The 18,099-nt window shown below is 39.2% G+C and overlaps 1 protein-coding gene across 2 annotated transcripts in view; it reads right to left on the bottom strand.

Annotated features, from left to right (window-relative positions):
* The window catches only part of dym (dymeclin), a 93,478-nt gene that overhangs the window by 36,291 nt on the left and 39,088 nt on the right, over window positions 1–18,099 (bottom strand). Inside the window, exons 11-14 of one of the 2 annotated variants that reach the window (XM_064306875.1) lie at window positions 17,007–17,132; window positions 10,975–11,088; window positions 10,581–10,675; window positions 3,452–3,616 (exon numbers count right to left, since the gene is read on the bottom strand). In XM_064306875.1, the coding sequence (XP_064162945.1) occupies window positions 3,452–3,616; window positions 10,581–10,675; window positions 10,975–11,088; window positions 17,007–17,132 (500 nt within the window). The remainder of the gene's footprint in view (window positions 1–3,451; window positions 3,617–10,580; window positions 10,676–10,974; window positions 11,089–17,006; window positions 17,133–18,099) is intronic. The other variant, XM_064306874.1, reaches the window with a different exon arrangement.

Genomic DNA, 18,099 nt, shown 5'->3' with positions numbered 1-18,099 from the left:
GCATTGATCAAAATAGTACGGTTTTAGTTGGTTTTTCACAGAATGGTGGCACAGTGACAAAAAGATAAGGTTTGGACAATTTGGATCTATCAGGCTGGCAAGGCTTTTAAGGTTAGAAATGCAATTAGATTGTCTTGCATACCAGTACAGCAGAATGATGATATAATGATATAAGCGTAAAAAATTCATGGGATAATGTTGTTTAGTTTTCAACCATGTTATGCTGCAGAGGAACCCCTTGGGGGGAGGAAGAGAAAAAAAAAATCAGCCCACCCTGGTTGATTAGGGTGAAGGTTCCACTCACTGAAAGGGAAATGCTGCAGTCAATAGTTCTCTTGTTGATGGAAAGCCCATTGTTGGCGTTTAGTCTAGACACAGCGCTACAGCAGGGCTGGGAGGGAAAATCGAGCACTCTAAAATTAATTGCCACCACTAACACAATCCTGCTGATCCAAATTAATTTGCATTCAGACTTCAGATAAACACAAGCAGATGCACCCTGCAGTAGCATGGCATAATTCAGCTCTTTCCAGATGGAGGTTAGATCACAAAATACAATTAATGACAAAATGAATTAAAAAAATATATATTTGGCTCAACTTGAGGGGACAGGCCAAAAAAATAAAAAAAGATATATATATAAAACCCTAGAAATTATTACAATTATAGGCTTAGATATGGAGCACTGCTTAATAAGCCAGTCCACAGACAGGTAATGGCTAAAACAATGTGGCCCATTCCTATAGTAATACGAAAAGGAAGCACTTACGAGCAGACTTATGAATGACAAGTTGACTGATGAAGGTTTGGAGAGAACCCTGGGAACATAATTAATCTCAGCCTAATCACATTTGTTCTCTCCACCCTTGTGATAATTGTAAGATGTAAAGAGGCACTTTCTCGACATTATCATACCTGTCGTTTTAAAGGCTACTCGGAACACAAGAGACACCACCCTCTCGGTCATGCACAGTATTTCCTAAGGCACATTGCACAGAAGGTTCAGAAGCTATTTACCTCCAAGGTGCTCAAGACCAGTCAATGACACAGTGTCTGTCCATACGGCAGGCAAGATGATGAGCGAACTGGCCAAAACATTATCAAATTTGTTTTTTGTTTTTTTTATCAAGGTACGGTTTGAACATTCAAATAATAGAAATTTACACACGAGTTTACCTTAAAGAAGTAAAAAAAAAAGTAACAGGATATTATTTGTAATATGCAAGCTGTAAGAGAAAGGGTTTCTGTAGAGTAATGTTCAAAGTTTATCAGTAACACCAATTTGGGGAAAGCAGAACCAGATGTCGAACAAGTAAAATGACTAGGCCACTTGACAATTCAGGGCTAATTCATAATTAAGTTACTTCACAGAAGCTAAGTTGTGCGTGAGAAAAAAAATGTCCAGGATGGGGGTGACGCTGGTTATTGAGACCACACTTGAGTCATAGAGTTGGAACATTAGTATAGCAGACTATTATGCCGTTAAAGTACATCATTATCAATGTAATAACACATGGCAACAACAGAGAAAAGACAAGCAGTCCAAATACAGTGGTGCCTTAATTCATGGATCTCATCAATTAAGGATGAGCTGAAGTCAAACCAATAAAGCACAGTAAACTGACAAACATCTCAGGCCACATTATGGCCTTTAACTAATTTAACTTATTTCTCATGCTAATTAAATCAAGTTCATTAACTGTTTTCAATAGGTTTACTGATTCTCTCCATTAACTGAGCTAATGGTAGCATAACATTCATAGGCCAAACATGGTTAAAAAAAAACACTGCTAGTCCAGCTAGCCAGCTAAAACAATACATTTATGAAAATCTTTTCGTAAAAAAAAAGAAAAAAAGAAAAAAAAAGGTGCAATCTTCCCAAATCACAAAGCATGTGCTGGAACCCCTAAAGGTAGCACTGTTCGTTTAAACATGTCAGGTAATGGTCAAAATAGGACCCTTTCATAAATGCACCTCCTCCACATCCTTAAAGTCCAATTATTTTTCTCTTTGCAGATATGTTTGCTACATAACATATAATGCAACATGAATGCTATATAATATGTTAATGATAAATACAGAACAGATTGAATCATGAAAGCGTCATTTCAGTGGATACTAACTCCAAATGAAAGTGACACTATTTGGAAACGATTATGACACATACTACTTAAGAACATTTAAAAAAAGCTGCCTGAGAATTTCATAAATCAAGTTAGCTTTATTACTTTATACACAACATATCAAAGCCTTGGAGCAGCTCCAAAACAGCTCAGATTCTTCAAAGCGGTTACCACACAATACATCACCTGAACCCCAGGTTAGCAGCATCTCAATGGGGAAGAAAGGGCTAGTTTTGCCTTACACGAATATAGGCTTTATCAATAGTCACTGGGCTGATTAACAAAGCAATGTAGTTTCACTACTCATGAATTGAAGGCCAAATATTGAGCCAACAGATAGCACACCTACTCTATTTAGGAGATAAGAAAGATCAGATTTAGTCAGAAAAGAGAAAGATGCATACAAGAGCACTAAATATATATTGGTTTGTACCTTAAATTAAATATATGCAACTGCTAATGTTACATTCACAAACTTTCATGGTCGGTCCAGTTCTATTGATATGCTATTCCTTGGGATGTTTTTTTAAATTTATTTACTTACACAACATTCAACATTATTCAACAGACCCTTCTAATACGTTAACCATGGCAATCTCTTGTTTTTGATAAACATCCCACAATTCCACTTCCCCAATTGTGATGCATGTGGCTTCATGAGTCAAATGAGTTAAGGATTCAATCATTGCATTCTGAATATTAGACCAGTGCATCTCCACTACAAAAGCACTGAAACGGGCTGAAATGTTATCAGTAATAAGGGTTAGCACCTTTAAACCAAGATTCCCATTTCTCACTCATTTACCCTGCACCATCACCTTGAAGCATTACATTATTCTTAATGTGATCTCAGTTTGACTCAATGAGAATGCTTTGTCTGAAAACAATCATAGATCGTAGAGACACCTTTGACACAAAAGAACGATTTGAACGACCACCCTATTCTCCCACTTATTTTTCCTCCCAGTGTATAAATTCTGAAGCGCTAATACCATTCTGTTGAACAGACTATTAAGTATATTCAGTGGGCTTGAAAATCTCATTTTTATCCAGTTTATACTTCTACCTGTTTAAGTTAATGAGCCAAAAATTATATGCAAGCCACAAACAGCAACACGTGCAACCTGAAAGCATCAAGGCATACTTTCATTCAAAATATCAGTGATGCAGACAGCCTTCCTCAACGGAAGAGATATGTTCTTTCTCACCATAAAAGGAAAAAAAATCAATAAAACGGACAAAGACGGAGCAAAGCACTATTCCATCAAGCAAGCAATAGACGCCGTGCACATGCAGCGAGGTAGAAACGGAGGGTGGAGCCGAGTAACCTGGAAGCATAGGACTTGAGAATGAACGAGCAAGTCAAGTGCACAATCTCCTCCCCTGCGTCTCCCATGGTGACCAGCCAGTGCTCCAGCAGACTGCAGCTGGACCGAGGGAAATACATATTGTCCAGCACAAACAAGTACCTCCGCATGTGGCGGCTGGTGTAACTGAAAGACAAGGGGCAGGGAAGGAGAAAGGAAGACAGAAGGACAAAAAAGAGAGAAAACAGTTTTTTCATTTCTCTCTTTTTCACCATCAGGTGTTCTTAGTCTTTCTCTAGAATGTGTTTTTTTTTTAAAATGTTGTTAGTTTTATTCTGATGTTTTCAGAGAAAGTCTTGGAGAGGCAGGAAAGGCAATCAAAGGCAGGTGAGTGAGCAGCCATCTTAGGTCAAGAAGCTGAGCAGAGCCACACTACAGGGAGATTAGAGCAGCCCCCAACTAATAATAACTAAATATTAGTTGCTACACAATACTGGTCAGTATTTGGCATTCAGAGTGACTTTAGTTAGTACTGAAGCAGTAATCACAGACAGCCACACAAGACCTGGTCAGGCAAGTCTCAACACGGGCGAACGTGGGCAAAGAAGGGAATGAGTAATAAGGACAGGACAGGACACTGCAGGGCAAAGCTTGTCCTATTTTTCATCCTCCATTCTCTCCTGCAGAGCCAGTCTGGAGACACTGACCCAGATACATTCACCTTGAGTGCAGTCGCATTAACTATGTGCCACACAATAACGCCTTAAATCGTTGTCTTAGGCGTCACAGTAATAGTAAAATTACTGAGTATTTTGTCTCAGAGATGTTTTACCAATCTTCAGAATACTGCTGAAGTAAAATGAAAGGAAGCACTGAGAACATAAGGTTACGTATGTTATGTAGAAATGGCACAGCTCATACTGAACTTGCCTTCAACTTGGCCATGATGCACAGATGCAGAACAAAATGTAAAGCCATGAAAGAGACACTGCCCTTGATGAACGGGGGGGCAAAACAACATCCTGTAGCCCTCTCACAATGTGGCAAACCAATGTAAAGAAGACATTTTCATCTTTTCAATTTCCAATAGAATGTATAGCAAACATTCTTCTCTTTGGCCCTACTTTTGAAGAAATACATTTTACAGATGAACATCAAGTCTTGCTGTACAATATATCAAGTCCAACAATACTTAAATCTGACAAAATGGTGTATTACTCATAGAACACAAGAAAAACATCAGCCTGGGAAAATTCCCTCATCCCAATCTTCCTCTTATTGCAAAACAGTGAAAACTTGGAATGCAAAGGTGGAACGCACAGTGCCAGATTGTGTGGTCTGGACACCACCCATCCTAAACAACAGTCTGCTAAAAAAAGAGCTGGCCATTACAGCCGTCATTCTCCTCTCTTCTGGACACAAAGGATTCTCACAACAGCCTGTAGTCATTAAACTTTTCACTGCCTTCCTACTCCTTATTGCAACACCGGAGTTACACTTCAATGACTACAGCTGTGATGCAGTCCAGTGTTAAATCGGATGATGGCGCATTTAAACTGTAAAAATAAACAAAACAAACAAACAAACAAACAAATAAACAAATAAACAAACAAATACATATTTCCTCAATACACGTAAGAGAACTAAATTCCACATATATTCAGAGCAACTTCAGTGTAGGCCTACTGGTTTAACCCGGAACCCACTAAGGTAAGGCAGCAGGCCTAAATTGCATGTATATCACAGTGGGAACACAGACATTAGATGCATTCAGTTCTCCCATAACAATCAACTATTGAACCTTGCACTGTAACACAATGGTGAATCCATAAACTTGAGGAAGGAGAAAAATTCTGATCTGACAACAGCAAGAGCGTCAACCATGCACAGCACAATTCTTTTGTATTTACTACATTTTTCATAATGTGAACATACGGTCCTCAGTAAAGAAACACTAACATCCATAACAACTGAACAACCGTTAGAGACTGTTCTCCACAAAGCATCACAACTAGTCCTTCAGTTGGGCACTAGAATACAGACTATGTAGATATAAACATGAGACATAAGCTGGCAGACCATGTGAAACTGTTTCTTCTCCATACCACCATCAGCTCCTGTTTTGAAGCCTTGTTCCAACAACCATAGTGGAAATTTTATAGCCATGCAATGAATCCAACCAAATGCTATGTTCTTTGGGCTCACAGAAAAGCCATTTCAGAAGCATCTCAAAATATGTTGAAAAATAGAAAACCAAATAGTTGGAATTGGTAAAAATACTTAAATTAAATTAATAACATGGATGCTATGATATGGAATCTTTAGTGAAGGTCATCACATTTGAAATCATCATAAAAAAATCTATAATTATGCTGTGTAACTTGATTCACTTTAATGAAGAAGCCTATAAAATAACCAGTGAGATGAAAATACAGATTTTCAACTTAAAATGAATGAACGATTCTCCATAAGACAGATATCTTGCATGATTATCTGTGCACAACCCAGGCCCTTTCTCTCGGCGTTGCTAGGGAGAGCATGTGGCCCAGCTATCTGGGAAGCTACATTTTCTCTGGCACAGTATAAGAAACAAATACTCTGAAAATAACAAACTGCCAGATTTGGTTGGGCAAATATCACATATCAGTACCAGCCCAGGAAATCTCTATCTGTAGACCCCTTCAATGTAGCAATTAACTTTTCATCTGTCTTTTAATGGCAACTAACAACTTTCTGGAAAAGGTGAAGTCAAACGCAGTCAATACTGAGCCTAATTAATGGTAAGGGAAAACACTGGTATTGGCTAAGGTTTTACTCTTAAAGTGTGGTTCATATTTTTTCTTGGTTGCCCAGTGAAAATAACTGGTCTAGTCCACAATTCATTTGTAATGAAAAATAAATATCTAAATCTTTATGCATGAACCATGCAGCATGCAGATACATGCAGCAAATGGCTCAGCTTTATCATTTAGAAAAAGCAGCACAGCGTTATTTATTATGGAAACGCATGAAAGTATGAATGAAGACATTATTAAAGGGTCGAGAGTATTCTGAACTCCAAGGGCTTTAGAGCCAAGATCCAGAGCTTCGGCTGGGCACTGTGTGCAGCTCCTGGTCCAACGGACTTAAAATCTGCAAATGATTTCACATGTGGGGATACTGTGGCGACTGCTCTAATGTTAAACAACAGAGCCCTCTTCCCTTGCTGTCTGCCAAGCATAGCACCTGAGGGAAATGGGAAGTGAGCAGCAATAATGACCTCTTTAACCAGTTTCCGCATTTTGTTCACACCAAACCCTGGTGTGAGCCAACCGCAGCCAAGCTGCCTGTCATTTCCACACAAAATCATACGTGTGTGTGTTTGTGTGTGCGTGTCCGTTTTGTCGCATGAAAGTCACTACTGCATCATTTTCAAGTGGGACTTACAATTCTTTGCAATATAGGGTTCCAAGATACCTAGGGGTCCAAAAACCTATCCAAAAACGAATAAAATGCTTTTTGTCCATTATAAAGCATATAAATTTGTCCCTTGTGGTGGTTTAAGATGAAACATTGATATAACATTGAAAAATTATATCAATGTTTCATCTTAAACCACCATAAGGGGCTGTATGTTTTTCTGTACTCTATAGCATGTTACATGGGGATGGGACCACATTTTACAAATGTTACTTTTTATGATCACTCTGAGGGACATTTTTACATTCATCCGGAACAAATCTCAACACAGTAAATTCAAATGAGTATTTCCGATACCCTAAGCGACAGGTATAGCCTAAGGAGATACTAATACCCCATATTATTTACAATAAGAGCACAATAAAATAATATTCCACCGTCAGGAAAATGTTGGGTGATGCTCTAGCTCCACGATAAACCAAAAATCAAATCAACACATGACTAAGCCACCTATGAATGCTTAAATTAGAGTAAGTGAAGTGCCCACATTAGAGAACAGGGCAAAAGACACTCAGTTTCATTGTGAGTGGTATGAATTCTAACAAAGCAGGCCACTACACTAAGACTTCCTAGGGTGCCCCTATACTAACACCTATTTAGCTCCCAGTACAAATATTCTGATTATTATAGGCCAAGGCTAACAGTTGTCTCTTACATCCAATGCAAATATAACATCAAATATATGACAGAAGATAAATTATTGAAATGTTACAAGCAGTAATACGTACAGCTTTGCCATGTTCGTATGAATCCTAGCTTGACTTTATTCCTGGGGAAAGAATATTTTTATGAACTCCCAACAAATGCTATTTTCCAGTCTGTCATGCTTGGGGGGGGGGGCATTTGCAGATGAGACTGCAGGGACTCTTTGCCATTTCTGTACAGTGAATCTCAGCAAGTTCTTCCAATAGATTGGTAGGTGGGAGTTCACAGCTGCACAAATCACTGATCGAAAATTAGACTAGAGAGCTTGAATTTGTACATTTACAGTTCCCATTTTTTACTAGCTCAAGCATGCCATCAGTCTTTGGGCTGCGGTGACATTCTCTCACTTAGCTAGCCTACAAAAAAGATGATAGCATGTAGATCAGAGAAAGTAACTTAACCCAAGTAATCCATCACAATATAAAGTGTGACATTGCAATGAATGAGAGCCAAATCTATTATTAACCTTCACCTTGATAATACAGGTAGTCAAAATCTTTTGAATCTCAATGAAATATCAGAATTAGGGCTCATTTCATCAAAAAGCTATTTTAGATAAATCCATCTAATAAATTAGCTATGCAGTGGTTAGAAGTGAGAGAGCATTAGCTATAGCCAACTACATCGTACATTACCCTCAGCTGTCTTAGCACATATTTCTATTGACGCATACCATACCGACTTTTATTATGTATTTTATTCTGGGACAGAGTCCCCAAAACTTGATCCCAGCAACCCACCGTGTAAGCTGGTTTTGGTCCAGCCATGATTTTGGGGACAAAAATTGTAGGAACCTGTTGACTACCTTATATGAATCATTTTAGACTGCTGTGGTATGATTTACCTCCTTAAAGGCAAATCATCCCACTATTAGAATAGAAATAGCCTTGTGTGCCATGAAGACTGAAAGCAGACATTCCCATCCCAGGACCTTCAATCAGCCAGACCTTCCAGTGCTTTCCTTTTAAATAATACGCCCCATAGCAAATGCTTCCTTTAGGATTAAAAAAAAATGCATTAAATTATAGACAAATAGATAACAATCAGTGGGGTCCTAATGTCTGAAAATGTGGACACCTGGTCATTAAAATGAAACCATTTGTAGAAAATTAAGCATTGAGGAGCTAGAGTTGTAAAAAAACATCTGGGATGCAGAATTAGAATTAGAATTGTAAATAGAGGAAGCAGAATTTAATTGAATAACCAAAGAAAACATATGCCACAGCATTTACATTATTCACATAATACCCCTATTTAAATATAATATAAAATTATTTTTTCATAATTTCATTATCTCTAAATAATGCATTTTGGAAGATGTATTTTTCTCATTTTTACCAGGAAGTAAGTTGGTAAAAGCCTTGCAAATTAAAACTCTAAGCAGACCAAAAAGAGCATCACTAAACATGAAAAAGTAATGTTCCACATGCACAGTAACTGCCACAGCAGAATAATTATGATTCAGACAATACATACAGTAATGACCTTTACATTTGTGTACTCTGTATATTTTGACCTTAATTCTTCACTGCATACTACTAAAGGAAATTACCACTGGCACACAAGAAAGGACAATGATGTGTGTATATAAAAGCTTAACTTCCATTTTCCCACAGTTAGGAAGTTAATCTCTAACTGGAACACCGTGGCACATGTAATCAGCCAGTCTACATCTGGGATTCTGATCGTTAAATACAGTTGCTATGAATGTCATCATACATGTTCTCATATTTTAGACTACAGTAGAAAACTGACCACTTTTACTTCACTTCTATCAAAAGTAAAAACACAAACATATATAGGACAATGCAGGTGTCCCCTGTTTATGCACACAACAATGGTATTGCCCCGTGCATAACAAAATAAAATTGTTATGTTCTATAATATGTAAATATTGTATTGGAGAAGGTAACTATATGCAGTTGTATCTGATAATTATTCAAAGAATTAAAGCAGTTATTTCAAATTAAAATTATATTCATTACTGAACAAATATCAGTTATACTCTCAACGCATTAATATATAATTTCTTTTTTCAGATTTAATTTGATGTTGAACACATATCCATCATTCAAACATTGTAAGTTAGGACAGTTGGAAAAGTTAAATAAGTAGAGTGATTTGTATTCCTTGCTGTGGTTATTGTTAATGACAAAAACAAAAAGGACAACATGTTGAGGATAATACTGAAAATAACTACATGGAATAGAATCAATTAAAGGAATCACAAATATATTTTATATCAGACACTGGTTTTACTAGAGATCAATTTAAATAGAATTTCCCACAAAGCTATATATTGTGAACTTTCAAGATTATTAAGAAGCCTAAAGAACAGTTGCTCTTTTGGTAGGACAACAAACTGGTTAAACCATTCACCAACCAATTATCTATAAAATACAACTTTAACCTGAACCACGCAAGCCAAGAAACATACCAGAATTTTGCAGATAAATCTTTAACGTAGAGATGTGTTAAAAAAAAATGTAAACACCTACGAAAAGGGACCAAGACAACCTGGTCCTCTTTAACTGCCACTAAGCCTTACAGCCCAGTATCTACACCACTTAATTTCAAGGTGAGTTGGGAAAAACAAACAAAAAAAAAAAATTTAACTTTGCACTTCAGTGGATACAGCGTTATGGTTTATAGATGCATTCTATATAGAGGAGTGTGCTCTGCTTTTCTGAGATTCTGCCTGACTGTTTACAGCATATATACAGACTCTGATGCATATCATGAGCTAGCTCCAAAGAGAGGAGTGCTGAAGTACACAGCCCTCGCCTTCACAGGAGGCAAGTCTGTGTCAGGCTAATTCTGCTTCACTCCCCTGATCTCTCAAGCCCTGGTAATGTGCCCTCGCTGCCCTCCTCACCAGGCCAGACCTCTGGGTGAGGTAAGCTCTGCAGATTACCCCGGGCACGAGGTGAGTGTGCCAGCTCACCTCCTCAGACAGGTCCTCCCACAGCGCCATGGCGGGTCTTACCTGATGATCCTCTGAGCTGCATACTGGTGCAGGCAGCGGAACTGGGCCGACATGTTGGCCAGAGCTGCCAAGCAGTTGGTGTGGAGGTATTTGTCCTATTTTTTAAAAAAAGAGTAAAAAAAAGAAAAAGATGGTGAGAGACTGTGGTAATGACAGTTTATTTTGGTTAACCGACCTCAACCACCAAAAGTTCAGATCATAAAATGCTAAAACCACACAAGGCGATTTAAGTTAGTTAAATGTTTTGAGTATGGACGTTTGTGGCATCAAAACTAATGTCAGGTAACGGAGGGATAAAAAGAAAAGAGATAAAAGAGAATGCGATCAAATCTGACCATCCAAGGCAGACCATCCCTCAGGGAACAGTAATGTGAACAGATGGAGCAGTACTCACCCGTGTCCGGGTCATGTTGAACTGGATAGTCCGGATTACCACCAGGATCAGCAGGCTTCCGAGAGAAATCTCTGTCAGACTTCGCTCAGTGTACCAGGTTATGTTCTTCAAAATCTGATAAAGAAAGAGGGGGGAGGCAGAGAGAGAGATCGTGAGATAAAGATGGATGGAGAGCTCTTTGAAGTGGAAGCATCAATAGCTCAAGGTGTTTTTGTCCAGATATGGGCATTTATCATTTTGAAAAAACACCAAAAGAGCTTTACTTTCATTAAAATGTTACATTACATACCAGTTTTCTTGCAAATACACCCCAAAGAAGTCTACTTATGCTTGTGCTTTTTTAAGCAAAAATATACAAGCCTATGTGGATGGATATTGAAATTAGAAGCATTTTTCCCTCTAAAGACTTCTGAATTCAACCTTGGTGTATCAATGTCAAATTTTAATATTGCTTTGCGTAGGAGTTATGACATATGCTAATTTTACCACGCTAACACTAATTAATGTTCTGTGGAGAAGCGCAATTAAACACCCAGTTATCAACCACTTGGATCTCATTTATGTGGTTTTTTAGATGGGAGGCAGTGATATTTTTCCCAAAGCCAAAGAACAGCTTTCATGCTTTAATATTCGTATGTACTGAACTCTCATTTGACAATATTTAACAATTCAAGTAAGCATAGATAGCATTGCTCCAGCGTGCGGATTACCTTTGTCTATAAGGTTGCCATCAACACCAGAAAGGACTACAAACTATGGAATGCAGGAACTTCCTGGGAGCCTGTACAGCAAAGAGCAGTGCAGCACTTCCACAAATGGAAGGCGAACTGGTTAAAGCAGCATGCTGAGTGAAACTGGCCCAAATCTGAACGTGCTAGCACGCTGAACCACACCACTTCCTGCTGATGGTAACTTCTGAGGAATGCTAACAGAGGAAAAGAAAGATGGCATTCATGACTACTTTCGAGATGTACAGGAAGGGGAAATTATAGCAGCAAACAGCCAGGGCCGACCACTGCATCAGAGACTCGAGGAAAGCTTCCTGCACGAGATCGGGAGGCAGGGAGGCAGTTTGGTTTAAAACTGGACAGAAACAGAGAGGGCACTGTGATGGCAAATATGGCTGTGGTTTGACTGTAATGCAAACAAGGTAGAGAAGAGGCTGTGCAGGCTGGCAGCATATTAATGAATCCAGTTTATGCCTTTTATCCATGAGCCTCTGCTCAGAGGGCCCGTTTATCCAGCGTTCTTCAAAGTACACTGCACCTCTGGCTGTGATACCAGATACTCCCACTCCCTCTTTATAGTGGCCAATCACTATAACTACATATCAAGCACCCTTAAGTAAGACAGCTTCAAACTACATGTTGAAATCAGGCGCTCAGATTATAGCTATAACAGATGGGACCCAGTATTTGACTGAAGCCCACGGCTTCAGGCCCAGGAGACATAGCATCACCCTTCCCCGCACAGTGAAGAGCAAAGCACAGCAGTTACCTTCCAGTTTCCTTCATTGTTATTTTCAGTGACTTAGCCTTTTCAATACTGATCCTAAAAAACTTCCCATGTACAGTAAGCTCTTCTCCTGAGGGAGAATTTATCTGCCAAGTTTAAAAAAGATTTTTCCCAACCATTTTTTGTTCAGCTGTCCTTGGGGGGTGGGGGGCAGAGGGCAGAGGGCAGAGGGTTTAGGGAAGTGGAGGGGGGGAGGAATAAACTTAATCCTGTTTTTGTACCAAGATCTTAAATTCTACACAGCATAATTTTGAGTTTGAAAGCAAGAAGAATTACTTTGAAAACTGCCAGGCCTTATTAGAACTTATATTTTTATATGATTTATACTGTTACTACATTTTCATATACTAAAATGAATTCCATTCGTTTTAACTGACGTCCATAAGAGCTTGGTTTGGCAGCTCACCTAATAAATTTAACAGGTCAGACAGAATTTATTTTCCCAAACAAAACAAACTGTTAAAGAAGAGTTATGAGACAAAGTTAAAATCCAAGCCAAAGATGAAATTTATCATAATGTATACACCTCAGCAGTTTAGCTGTTATCTACCGGTTTCCTGTATGTTGGTTGGATATTGCTAACAGCTTCAATAAAAACTCAAATGTTTTCAAATACTACGACATGATCTGGGTCAAATATGCAGTGTATATTTATTTTTAAATATTCTTTGAAAATAACGTATTTGAAAATACTGTACTTGAATATAAATGGAAACATCTTTAAAGTATTTAAGTATATTTGTGAACCTGTTGTCTTGCAGTACGTTTGAATACACAGTATTTTCATTCAGGGATGCACTCAAAATGCATTCCAATATTAAATATGAATGTGTTGATGTTTATGGAATAAATAATATTTCCCTGCACTCCTACATTTAAAAGCAATGTTAGGCATGTAACAGTTCAAAACTGTGTTTCAGAGAAGTCGTCATAATGTACACAATAAGTGAGTAATTATGTTTAGCATTGGTTATGTTTAGCGCTGGGTAGTTAAATATTACAGGTTTTGAAGTTAAAGTTGAACATCTCATTGATCACAGTCTCAAATGTGTTTCTGCAAATATTTTGAGGAATTTAATACAATAATAATTTAATCAGTTAATAATTTAATACAACATTTTTTGCATTGTTTTTGAGCATACTTTAAGTCTTGTCTCAGGTATTTTCCTAAGATTCTGGCACATAATTTGCTTATAAAAGGAATCCATAAGAGACAGACTATGGAGGTTTGCATCATAGAACAAATGGCCTTTGCAGCTCTTGTTCCATGTCTGTGTGAAAGCACTGAGAGGAAGCTTACTGCAAGCCTACTGTACTGTGTGTTGGAGCCAATGTCCTTCCCCGGTACCATTTTCTGTGGTACTAACAGAAAGTTCTAATTTCACTGCTGTGAAATAATTCCAGGCAGCTGTGGATCTCTTGCAAAAATGCCAGTATTGATACTGCTATGTTGATGAGGTATTAAGAAACTTTTATTGGTACACCATGTCAATAGTGTGGAAACAGCAGGAAATTCAATTATTTAATTTGTCTTGCTCTGTGGACAAAACAAGATATATTGCTTAATTAAATTCTGCAAGAAATGTCATCAATAGGTGACAGCTGCATTTCAGTGCATCACCGCAAGTACAAAAAGATGTATTTTTTTCCTCTTCTAGCAAACTCACTTTAGACTAGTTGCACAGAGAAGGGGAAGCTTCTCAAAACAAGTTATCGGTTCAAACTAAAGGAATTTCATATGGGTACAGGAAAAAGAGCAGAGCGATCTGTTTATGTTGAGCACGGCCAGGCATCAGCACACTCATGGTGCTTGGGTTATGGGGGAAATAACACCGTTTGGATTCTTACCTCCAGCCAAGGTAATGATTGTCTTGTCAAGTCAATTTATACAGTGCTGAACTAAACTATGTCACAGTGACATGGCTGCTAAGCACTCGATGACAAGAATAGTGCCTGGCAGACAAAACATGAACCATGTAAGAGCTGCTATAAAAAAACATCCACATGCCACGTAATGCTATGCTCTGTTTCTTTTTCTTTTTTTCTAGTTCCTCTGTCTGAACATTCAGAACTGAACAGAGTTCACATTATTACAACGAAAGCACATCCAAATCAGTACAATTCTGCCTGGGAAATTATGAGCAGGTCTTAATATCATCTCCCACCAGACTGGCACTTTCGTTTGAAATAAATGTAGTGAATCGGTTTTCAGGGGAAACCAAAACATATAAACCAGTGAAGCGCAAATCACGTTTGGATGCTGAAGTAAATGTATTTTACAGTGCAGTGTATTTGCTATAATGCCTATAAGGCTTACGAACCTCAACTTAAAGTACATTGCAGAACTATAGTAAGCTATCGTTTGGCTCCTACAGGATGCAAGATGATAAGAGTACATAACAGAATACTCTATAGCCAAGTACACACACAAAATGTAGCAGCTACATTAAAATTCTTAAACAATTTATCAGCATCATAAGTGCAAGACAAAACACTGTAGTTATTCTTTACTAATACAGCATGAGTAGAAAGTAACATTTTCAATTACAGCAGGCCTATATTATGCACATTCTATCTATTACGCAAATGTCAAACACAAAACATGGTCTAAAACAAATGAAGGGAGTGAGCCACAGATTTCTACCATGTAGAAATGTCAGAAATGGAAGTTAAAGTGTATGCTACATCGGCTGGCCCCCATAAGACTACTAACCCCCATTTATCCAGCTGAACTGTGGTGACAACTCCCACCATAATGACACTGAGTGAGGTATAGCACGGCACCCTCATTTTCTTCCAGAATGGCCTCAGGGCCATTACGGAAAAATGAATCAATTGGCATAGCGCTAAATCTACTCTCAAATGCCAAAATAAAAAGTGTAATCCGCCTCAGTTTGATATCCAGGGATGTAAAACATCAGACAAATGATTCCTACATTTCAGCGTGCTTTGGACTGACATTCAAATCTCCGAAGCATGATGGAATAAAACAATAATTTGCTTAAACTCTGAGGTAATGTGGAAGAATAACGTGAGCAAGCAGACATTTTGTATATTGTACAAAAGAAAAGGTAACCAGATTTAACAGCCAAGTTCAGGAATGGCATACTGTACATTAACTTCAAGAACTGGACAGTTGTACTTTATAATTCCTGTGTACAGTACCCTTCTTTAATGTTGTGTGATTGGTGGTGGGTACATATCACAAGCTGATACCTGTATGCTCATACAGACCCTCTCGTTCCCAGAAACGAAACTGCTGCTGCTGCAGGCCGAGAATAAGAACGGAAAATAAACATTCTTCTGCGGCTCAAAAAAAGCCATCTTGAATCTCCAACAAGACACAGGAGAACAGACTGTAAATGGATGTCCCTTCAAAAGCTTCCTCTTTTGCTGTGAACGGATGTGTGGAAAATACGTGGAATGCTTGGTGCCGGGCCAAGGGGCTTACACAACAACAAAAAATAAAAAGGCTGTCAGACTTTGTGCTGGAGAGCGTGAAAGGCTTATGAATGAAATAATTAATGCAGTAATAAAGGGGGGAGGTTTCCAAGGCCCTGGTTATGAAACATAGCTTCTCTTCACAACTTCTTTATGGGCAGGTATCCAAACATGGCACCACCAGAAACAGCATTTAGCTTCCTGTATAGTATGTAGGGTTTTTCCTGCATTGAAATGGATTATGGGGTTTTGTGTCTTTATAGGGCAATTGGGTTATTTATGCCACATCTGCCGAGTTTTAACATAGGAGAAAGTTGCCATAACCATAACACTTAATAAATGTAACACAGTAAATATCTTAATGTGCAATATGGCTTGCCATAGCCAATTCAGGTTTGTACATGTGTAAATCAGTCCTATACCACGTTCAAAATAAACAAAGCAATGTGATAACCATTGCTGGAAATATTTCCAAAAAAACTGTTTTTTGAGCAAACTAAGTAAAAATCTGTTCCAGAAATAAAGGGTATAGGGCTTTATTTTCATTTAAAATAGGTTAAATAATACATAATTTAAGTTATCTGTCCTTATTAGTTAGAATGGTTTTTGGAGTGTATTCTAGTGGGAAATTAATACCAGGTGACCAAAAAAACAAGTACCCATCTGTAAATTATGTCAATGGAGGATGTGAAAAAATGACTTACTAGTGACTATTTTCAACATTGCAGGCCACACAGTAAATAAGTGAGCTGGTGTGTAACAGAAGAGAGGCATCGGTCACTAAAAATGTCTATACAATGATTACACTGTGGATGCCTCGCAGGGTATCAGTAAGAGCCCCGGTCACCTTATACATAAACCCACAGTACAACTTACGAGAACAAGGTCAATTGTGTACTACCTCTGTAGACAACTAGACGTAGAGGAGGCTTGAACTAGTGCGGTGTCAGCTACAGGGGCTGCCGTGCCCTCATAATCAATGCTTTTACTGACTGAGCCCCTCTAGAAAGGTCAAGCATTCTTTTCAGTAGCCTCTTATCACTGGACTTAGGAAAGAACTGCAAATGAACACTCACCACTTCATGAATGGAGCGGTTGAAGGTGTCATCCTCAGTGAGGATGAGGAGGATGATGAGGGCCATGTAGACATGGTGGGAGTTCCTGTCCTCCACGTGATACAGGATTTCCAGGATAGGCATGACCTGCAAGGGACAGGATAGAGCGGGATAAATAACAGTTGCTTGCTTAGCTTTTACGTAAGGCCAAAAAGACAACTGGACTATTGTGTGTGTGTGTGTATGTGCGTGTGTGTGTGCATGCGTATGAGCGTGTGTGAGTCAAAACATTTTTTGTCAGCATGTCAGTGTGCTTAAGTGTACCATGTGTATGCGTGCGCATGTACGAGTGTGGTGGGACGGTTTCAGCACCATTTCATCAGGCGCTGTTGTGAAATCGTGCCATTCCAAATATGCAGACGCTTTTGTCTGCCGCTCTGTTGGCGGGCGGGCCGCGCGGCGGACCAGCCCCTCGCAGGCTAACCGCAGGCAGGCCGCGCGGGGCGAGCAGCGACACACACTCTGTCTGCAACTCCAGCGCGGAGGAGCCAGGCCGCGTCAATGCACACAGGACCCCATTGTTCCGCTTTTAATTTCCATTTCTCTTTTTTTTCCCTCCTCGAAAATAGACATTGGCTGGACGGGGCCAGAGAGAGAGCGCTTGTGGCCTCGTCCTGCCACTGATGCACAGGAGAGAGGCTTTGAAGAGCCAAACGGAACTGATCCTCCAGCACAGGTGGGCCTTAGAGCACACGGCTCAGGGGGAGGCTGCAGACGCGGCCCATAATGCACTTAAAATCTGATAAGATTCTATCTGCCAATGCGCAGGGCCAGATAAAGTGCCAGCTGTCCGCCATTTCCCACCATGTCAGAGAAAAACAATGAGCGCCCAAGACAAAGAGGATGGCTAACATTACCCTGAATAAAAGTGCACCTTCTTTTGGGTCCAGGCCCAGCCATGGCTCAGAATCTTAAGAGAAAAGTAGAAATGAGCTTGCAGTTTAGGCCTGGCAATGTTAGCCCACGGTGCCTGGCCCAGGGATGTTAGCCCACAGTGCCTGGCCCAGGGATGTTAGCCCACAGTGCCTGGCCCAGGGATGTTAGCCCACGGTGC

This window comes from Anguilla rostrata, chromosome 14 (genome assembly GCF_018555375.3).
Source record: "Anguilla rostrata isolate EN2019 chromosome 14, ASM1855537v3, whole genome shotgun sequence".
NCBI lineage: Eukaryota > Metazoa > Chordata > Actinopteri > Anguilliformes > Anguillidae > Anguilla > Anguilla rostrata.
The sequence above is the reverse complement of the archived record's forward strand: the minus strand, read 5'-3'. Positions and strand labels throughout refer to the sequence as shown.